Below are 9,534 nucleotides of genomic sequence, written 5' to 3'. Positions count from 1 at the left end.
TTTTTTTTTGTGATCAAGTTATAGCGTTTATGCATTTATACTAAATGTATTTAGACTACTGTTTTTCATACAAACCCCTAGAAACCACAGCTGCATTTTTAGCTTGGTATCGAGGTGCTGTATGTGTGGCTTTAACTGTGATTATCATGATCTGAATGTATGCTACTATGGAAGAACAATGGTTAATTTTAAGTCAAGCAGTCAGAATAATTATATAATAATTAATACTAATAATAATAGTAATAATAATGAAATTTCACCATATAAAAATGAGGTTGTTACAATTTTTTACAGATGTTGCCGTTTTTGATAATGAACAAATTTACATCTGCATCCAAACTCAAGCTACTGTCAAATGTGCATTTCTAAGAGACAAAATAATGCAATATTATTAATATTACAGGCTGCACTGCAAACTGTGCTGAAGATATGAGTCATCAAAGTCAGGAACACAAACCTGTTACATGATCTGAAACAATATCCCTCATTAGAACATGCAGAAACTAAGAAATTAATTTCTCTATATTGACATTTATTTTGTTAAGGAAAAATGACTGGAAAAGTGTAAAGAATTAAAAAACCTGAAGTGTTTGTCATGTTCTGACCATAAAGAATAGCTTAAAACCACATTTAATGGTCTGGTTTCTACAACTTTCACTTAGGAGCAAAAATCTGCCTTTAAACTTTATTTATCGAGATGATTATCAATATCGACTCTTCTTCACAGAAAACACTTACTGGACTGAAGCAGCTTTTAGAAAAATCAGTGCGTCTCAAATCTGATCATCAGGATCTTTTGAGGAGCGTTTATTTGTTCATCTCTCAATCATCACTGCATTGCATTATATGTTTGGATCATTTCAATCTCATCTTACTGAGACAGATTACTGGAGATATAGAGTGACAACTGATATTTATATCATGTTATACAAGTATCTGCTGTACTGTTATAAAGATCTCATTGATTTACATTACAAGCAGCAAAATTTCATCATATAAATATCAGCATCTGCACCAAATTGCATATTTTTGCTCAGTCTCCGAATAAAACAGTCGATAAAAAAGCCTGATGTATCAAATATGACTATGTGAGGCTTCACATGGTTAAAGGCTTTAAAGGTCCAGAGTCTTTGAGCTTGGTAAAGCCGCATTTGCCAGCGTATGACAGTCATAGTCTAATAGATTAGCCTTTAGATTTAATATGAAACTGTTACTAAATCAAAGCAGTGATTATAGTGATGCTGAGGATGTGTAGTTTGAAAAGTGTGTCATCTCTTCTACTCGTAGGGCTGGGTATCGTTTTTTTCGATATCGATACCGATACCTTGACTTCGATACCGGTTCCTGAACGATACTTTTTTCGATACCAATTTTATGAAATCAATTTTAACAAGATTACATTATCTAAAAAAAAAACTTTGGTTTTATTTTTCAGCTTGTTGATGTTTATACAGACTCAAAGACTCATCTCCTGAGCCACTGCACAAAGGAACAAAATAGTTTTAATAAAGCTCAAATAGTCTTCAGTTTCTAGTCGAACACACCGGCAAGTGCTGCAGGCTTATTGGCTCACTGACGCTGATGAGATTACCCCCTTAGGTATCGAAATTTGGTACCGAACGACAAGACGTTTTTCGATACTCGATGGTATCGAGGCAATTCGGTCGGTGCCTAAAAAGTATCGAACTCGATACCCAGCCCTATCTACTCGTCAGTGCTGTTTAACTGTTTCTCCTCCTGATCTCATCCATATCGCTGTAAAATATAACATGGGTCCGATATGGCTTTGAGGTCTGTGCCAACTCGCGCATATGATCCGCTTCGGATGTAGAGAGCATTTGATTGGACAGAAAGTCTGACGAGAAGCTGAAGTGCAGAGTGACGTCATCAAAACCGTTGATCCATATTGGCAGAAGTGAGAGACTGTAGGTTTTGAATGCTTATGAATGAAGCATCTATATAGCGCTTTATTGTGTATTGCTGTATCATGAGGGGGTCTCTCCTCAACCACCACCACATATCTTGTAAATGTGAATTTTGTCATTGTTTTGGAGCACACTAGCTTCTAGATAACCTTAAGGCCAACATATTTTTGATTTCATGGGGACTTTAAGGCAGCGCTGCACAATGACAGGTGACCTGTGCCTTTAAGGGCGGCAAACTGAATCTATTTCTGCATGTGCAGTACGTCATTCTGAAGATGAAACATCAGAATCATGAACCAGTCAGCTGAGAGCAGGCATCAGTGTTTTGTTGATGGTTTTGATTGTGTTTGTGTGGTGTGAATGAGGAATCCGCTCTCACTCCACCCTGTGTGCGTCATTCCAGCGCTCTGATAATTACAGCTATTCAAACTGCAGATGTGTGCGAGGACGACACAAACACACCCAGACCATGACATGAAGAGAAAGAGAAGCACGTACTGCGGATCTGCCGCTTGATTTCCTTGGTGGGGTCCAGCCAGCACTGCAACACAGAAACACAGAGGAGTCAGTAGAGCAGCTGCTGCATGGCATGACCGACACAGCATCCAGAGACTGTGATCCTGAGCTCAGACTCACGCTTCTCTTCAAGAGAGCTCACGATGCAGTCCTCAAACATATCGCTACCTGAAGCCAATATTAGAATTATTTAATATGAGCTTATTTCTGTTAGACATTTCTTCATTTTGGCGATTGCATTAGATTACATTTAGACTGCATGTGCACTTTGTGTGGTAACGTCTTTAAAAATCTTGGTTAATTAATAGTTAAATAATTTGCTATTTTCATACATACAGCTCATGTAAACCATGATTTCCAGAATTCAGAATCATGGGATCCAGTAATAAAATGCATTGTATAAGGAGAAATGTCACTTAATTTGGCAAGATTTGGATGAATAAATCAAAAGTAGGACCGTACATTTCATTAAATCGTTATATGGACTAGAAGCTTCTGTGAATAATAATAATAATGATCAATTAAAAATGAATAATTATAATATTAAAACCTTTGATGTTGGCCACGCTTCTCTTCAAGAGAGCTCACGATGCAGTCCTCAAACATATCGCTACCTGAAGCCAATATTAGAATTATTTAATATGAGCTTATTTCTGTTAGACATTTCTTCATTTTGGCGATTGCATTAGATTATATTTAGACTGCATGTGCACTTTGTGTGGTAACGTCTTTAAAAATCTTGGTTAATTAATAGTTAAATAATTTGCTATTTTCATACATACAGCTCATGTAAACCATGATTTCCAGAATTCAGAATCATGGGATCCAGTAATAAAATGCATTGTATAAGGAGAAATGTCACTTAATTTGGCAAGATTTGGATGAATAAATCAAAAGTAGGACCGTACATTTCATTAAATCGTTATATGGACTAGAAGCGTCTGTGAATAATAATAATAATATTGATAAATTAAAAATGAATAATTATAATATTAAAACCTTTGATGTTGGCTTTCTCAAGCCATTCTCACACCATTTTGTCTACAGTTAAATTTAAACAATAAACGTCTGATGTGTAGCACTTTGTTTACCAACAAAAGGTTAAAGGAATGGATCAAATTTGATTAGATTGCATTTGTAAAAATTACATTTGTAAAATTAAACAGAATTTCTGATTCAAATGTTAATAATACATTTATAAATGTAAAGATACTCTAATCAATTGAATTCATAAAACTTATTTAATAAACATCAAAACCTAATTAAACCATTAAAACAGAAACCAGAAAAATTAAAACCTAAAACACTGAAATTAGATTTAAAAAAAACGAATTTGAGAGGGGGAAAAAAAAATTATTTGAGGAAAAAAATTAAACCGATTTCATAGGGCCCTCCTAAAGTGACTCAGAGACATGTGTCTGAAACATCTGGCCTTGATTACTGGCTCAATCAGCTGCACTGGATGACTGATAACAGAACTAGAAAACAACATGCCTGGCCAAACCCATGATGCATGAGGCTTTAGCTTAACTTAACGCTTCACCACCAACACCAGTTAAAGGACTAATGTGAGTGATGTGCTACTGATCACAGCGCAGTCTTGTGTTTGACACCAGCACATCAGTATCAGTGTGTGTTTGGTTTCAGAGCTCTGGAGGAGAGCTAGTGACGATGAGAAACTTCACCATTAAAACTCACAAAACATCATTCCAATACAGCGCATGAGGCATACGATATAGTTCTGTTGTTTTTGTTTCTGGAGTTAATGCATCTGGCAGGTTTAGTTCAGCTCATGCACCGAACATGAATCGAACCCATGGCATGGATAATGTCAGTGTGTGTCTGATGTTTCCGTCCGTCTCTCATGTGTGAACTCACCCTTTGCTCAGCGTTGTCTTTAAAGCTCAGGCCGAAGTAATCCTTCTCCAACAGATTCAGCTGCTCGCAGACCTGAAAAAACAGGTACTGGCCTTTCGCCCGTTTCTGGAGAGACAATAAAGAAGAGGAAAGAAGTGAACACACTTTACAGTACAGACGTACACTAACAGCTGAACTCACCATGGAGTATTTGGACATTATTTGTTAAGAAAGTGATATATGCATATATATATATATATATCACATCACACAGATCATTCTGTCATAATTTACTCCCTCCCATGTTATTCCAAACCTGTAAGTAAATGGGGTCCAAATCAACAATGGACGCTATCACAGACTTTCACTGTATGGATCAAAAATAAAAAAACACAATGGGACTTTTTGTTTTTTAAATTCCATGGATAAAGATGATCAGGGTTGGAAGAATGTGATGGTGAGTAAATGAGGACAGAAGTGTCATTTTTGGCTGGTATTTCAAGTATTCCTGTAAATGACTGCGTGGAGTCTCCGAGACGCTCTGAAGCGCCACACACAGACGCGGGGTTATAATGGGCCTATTGGAGCCGCTGGACACAGCAGACAGTCGGTTGGTGTGGATGGCGTGACTGTGTGTGTGTGTGACTCTTGAGGAATGAGAGGCTGCTTCGAGCTCCTCTCCAGACACCAGGAGCTTCCAGCATTAGTCACTGAGGAACATCTGAAGACAGAGAACAGCGCTGCATTCATCTGTCTGCTCCAAGTGCTTATGCACAGTTTTTAACCAGTCGAGGTTTCTCACACCAAAAATCTTAAATGTAGTTATCCATCCTACATCTGTAGGATAAGTAGGAAAGTAACTATGACAGTGCAGTATCTGTTGTCTTGCATATTGTTAGAGCAGAAAATAAAATAACCTGAGACACAACTGCTTGTGATAATGTCACATTGCAATACCAAGGGTTACATTATTTTTCTGATGGATAAAATTAGAGCATGACAGGAAATGTATCTCATTCAGTCAAACTGACAGATAAGGATTTTTTTTAGTGCAACGCTATTATTTGAAATTATTTGTTTCAGTCCTTTAGAGTCAAAGATTGGTAATTTAATACGCAGTAGTCTAGAAACAAATGGACATGATCGTGACATTTGTGCTACTGTACCTTTAAGACTTATACAGTATGTTTAAATGATCATGTTATGAGTGTTATGATTGTCGTGATGTGTGTTTTTCAGTTTGGTTTCAGTAAAGAAGTGTTGAGTTGTGAATGGTACTTTATCTCACAGTACTGTAAAAACAGTTTTCTTCTACATGGAGCGGTTGAGATCACGTGTAGCTGAACACTTTATCTCACTAAACTCCCTGTTGTCAGACACTTCTGCTTATGGAATAAATTAGGAATGGCTGACAACAACATCTGATGCTGCATCCATGCCAGGTGTCAGTGTAAGTCTCGTATCAACTACACGCACATAAACAAAAACAGAGAGAGTGTTTTAATCTGTCTGGCTATGACATGCCACACAAAACACCATAAGCTGCTGTTATGGATGCAATTATACAAACTAATCCCAGTGTTCACTCACAGCAGATTTACTGATGAGTGATCAGACGTTACGCTCCGTAAACTCTGCAGACGCTGCTTCAACACACACACAAACACACAGCTCATGGATTTCAGTTTGCAGTGGATAGATAGTGGCTGTTCCTGCATTAGTGAAGTGCATCAGGTGAATGGCGAGAGTAAACGAACACTAGTCCATCACACACAGCATGGCCACAGAAAGCCGCAGGTGCTCATGGGTGGAGACGTGCGCCCATAGTGTCGGCACAACAAACCAGAGCCAATAACATCCACAGCTGAATCTGTGAGGCAGAAACATCACTTGTGTTGCACAACACACACGAGGAAAGCATGAATGTCAGATGATCCTTATCTAGAGTGAAGGAAGTGACTGTGTGGTAATAATTTCACCACAGTAAAGTGCTGCTAGCCATTAAACAGTGACAACTAGGATGATGAAGATATATGGATGAACATGGAAATAAAGTGCAAGAGATGTGTGATATTAAAAAAAGAGTTATTAAAATCACAATACGCTCCTGTAGAAAATGAAAACTCAATTTGGAAGCTGAACTTGAAACTCAAATTCACAAACAATTATGTCAAAATGCATTTCTTGGTGAGTAGCCATGTAAACTAAGTCTTAAGTGAATGTAAACAGTTGGGAGAAAATCTAAATGCTTAGTCTGTTAATGCAATGATGATTGAGAGATGAACAAGCAAATGTTCCCCAAAAGATCCTGAGGATCAGATTTGAGACTCTAAAAAATGATTGATGGAGAATCAAGTAAAGCTGAGCTGCTTCAGTCCAGCAAGTGTTCATCTGGAGATATGACTGCAGTTATTCTGACGTTTACTTGATAAAAATCAGGAAAGATCTGACAGCAGAAAGACACGTGAAGCTCCAGCTGAAGCTGGACGTTTGTACAATTACACTAAAAGAGCTGTGACTCAAGACTTCAGGAGCAGGAGTATATGCTGTTGTTACACTCATGTACAGCACTGCACAGTTCAGAAGCGTACGATGCGGTGGATTATTATGAGCAAATGCCTAGCAGCTGTAAGATCACATGCTCAGAGAGACATGAATGAGCAGAATACACTAGATCTATGAGAAAGAAAAGAAACCAATGGATCAGAGAGAGTGAATAAATGAGAGACAAAGCCTAAAAGAACATGATGAAAGAAAGATGAATGAGAACAAAAGAAGGAACTCAAACTGCAGACTCAATAATACCATGAATAAATTCATTGTAAAGCAGAGCATCACTGATGGGATGTTTGAGCAGGGTTTACGCAGGATCAGTGGCGTACAGGAGAAACCACAGAGAGTGATTGTGAATGAAGCATCCAAAAATAACAACAACAAAAAAACCACGCCTCCATGAAAACACAAGCAGCGACAGGATCTCTGCACTTACAGCATTAAAAACACAACGCCATATGCTTCCTGCTGTTATATAGGTCACTGCGCTCTGACTGGCTGAGAGTTCCTGTCCATCATCTATTCGCTCTCCAGAGAGAGTCAGAGACTAGAGTCAGTCCTGCCGTCAGGACAGAAACACAACAGATGAAGTGGCAGCGCTCCTAACATGCATGCGGAGTCGTTCAGCCGTCCTGAGAGCCCTCATTGTCCCCACCGGCCCCAAAGAGCATCACGTCTGGAATGCTTTGTGTGAAGCTGCGGCTTATGCGTCCCGGAGACAGTGGCGCTCATCTGTGTGTGTGTGAGTGTGTGTGTGTGTGTGAGTGTCTCTCTATGTGTGTGTGTGTGTGTGTGTCTGTGTGAGTCTCTATGTGTGTGTGTGTGTGTGTGTGTGTCTCTTAGGGCTGTCACGATTATGAAATTTGGCTGACGATTAATTGTCTAAAAATAGTCACGGTTATTGCGATTAATTGTCTGTTTTAGGGCTTTGGCGATTATGCACTGAATAATCCCATGTTGTAGTGGGAAAATCATGTGCTCGTGCGACCAGCTGAGAAAGTTAGTTGCAAAAGAGCAACCAGTGGGAAGAATGAGTCTGGAGCCCTGTATAGGCTATACAGTGCATGAAAAGCAAACTGGTGCCCTTCTGTTTCTTTTGGTGTATGACTCCCCCTTGTGTCGTATAAAAAGCACAATAATCCCGGTTGTCCGCGATTAGACTGTTATTTAATTATCGCGACAGGCCTAGTGTCTCTGTGTGTGTGTGTGTGTGTGTGTGTGTCCAGATCCCAGCAGCAACAGCAGACAGTGAGGGTTGAAGCTGTGGGGGTGTTGACAGACCCCCAATAATCTGACCTTCAAACTCTGAACACACCCACCAGATCACTGCGGGGTCAGAGGTAATCGCACGCATCTGAACGCTTCTGTCAGCACAATGACTCGTCCTATTACAGCTCTACTTCTCAACACACACTCCTTCAGCAACTCTGATTTCATTTTATAATTATATATTTTTAATTTAAGGGGGTCTGAATACTTTCCGTACCCACTGTATATATATATATTATAAATGCATATTATATATAATGCGTATACTTTATTTGTTGAATATCTAGTTTGTCCATTGAAGGATCCATATATCCATGTGTTAGACATCAGTATGGTGCTGGAGACGCGACACACACTGCTGACAGCCTCAGTTATGATGAGTCGTGCTGCTGTGGAGCTGATGATCTATATATAGACACAAATCCAACCAACACACACATATCTCCATCTACACAGCAGGATTACTGTCATCCTGAATTATCATAAAATAAATAGCAGTGAAAGACAAACAGACAGACTGCCGCTGATCACAATCAGACCACAAACATGAATTAGGACAGGAAATGGAGTGCGATTAGATTCTGATGTGGACTTTAACATCCATCCACCTCATGCAAGCCTCACCGGGTCACTTGTTGTAGAGTAGAATGATTTTAACATCACAATGCTAATGTGCACAGACGGGCGGACGTGTCTTACCTCCACCTCACAGGAGAACTGGCTGCCATCCAGCAGGGTCACGTGACACACAACCATCTTCATCTTCTTGTTGACTTTGAGTGCTGACAGCACACTCGCCTCGTGCGGGATCACTTGCTCTTCCTCCTTCGTCTCCTCCTTCACCTCCGATTCGCCCTCTTTCTCCTCTCTCACAGGCTGCACACACACACACACACACTAGGTTAACACACACATGTGCGCTCTCGTGTTTTCCAGTGGAGCGGATGGCTGCTGGATGACATCACTGGGCGGATGCTGGAGGAATGGACAGATGACTGATGGTTTTTGGCTGAAGCGTGTGGCGTAAGGAAGTGTTTATTCTGACGGAGCGCGAGCGCATCTGGAGTCCTCCGTCGTGTTCAGCTTCTGATCTGCATTACAGTCCCATCACACGCGGGTTTATCTGAGGAGATGATGGCTGAACGATCCGCAGTCAACACCAGAAGCACGAGACGAGCTCGGTGCGTCTCAGGACTGCAGCAGTGCAGTAAAGACCACGAGGTCATGCCTGTGTGCGTGAAACTTCTAGCTGTCTGCTTTGAATTCATCCCCTGTAAAGGAGCACTGCATGCACATCAGGACAATAATTCAATGATTTTAATTAAAATATTATGTTGATGAAAATATGACAAGAACAAAACCATTGCTTGATGCATGCATCAATGTTTTTTATATATATATATATATATATATA

At 39.7% G+C, this 9,534-nt stretch overlaps 1 protein-coding gene across 1 annotated transcript in view; it reads right to left on the bottom strand.

Moving 5' to 3' along the window:
• Positions 1-9,534, bottom strand: part of LOC107711607 (band 4.1-like protein 2) — a 61,243-nt gene that overhangs the window by 49,237 nt on the left and 2,472 nt on the right. Inside the window, exons 3-5 of the mRNA XM_016516609.1 lie at positions 8,820-8,996; positions 4,320-4,424; positions 2,424-2,466 (exon numbers count right to left, since the gene is read on the bottom strand). Coding sequence (XP_016372095.1) covers positions 2,424-2,466; positions 4,320-4,424; positions 8,820-8,996 — 325 coding nt within the window. The remainder of the gene's footprint in view (positions 1-2,423; positions 2,467-4,319; positions 4,425-8,819; positions 8,997-9,534) is intronic.

The sequence above is a fragment of the Sinocyclocheilus rhinocerous genome, unplaced genomic scaffold, assembly GCF_001515625.1.
Source record: "Sinocyclocheilus rhinocerous isolate Xijiao unplaced genomic scaffold, SAMN03320098_v1.1 scaffold2012, whole genome shotgun sequence".
Taxonomy (NCBI): Eukaryota; Metazoa; Chordata; class Actinopteri; order Cypriniformes; family Cyprinidae; genus Sinocyclocheilus; species Sinocyclocheilus rhinocerous.
The sequence above is the reverse complement of the archived record's forward strand: the minus strand, read 5'-3'. Positions and strand labels throughout refer to the sequence as shown.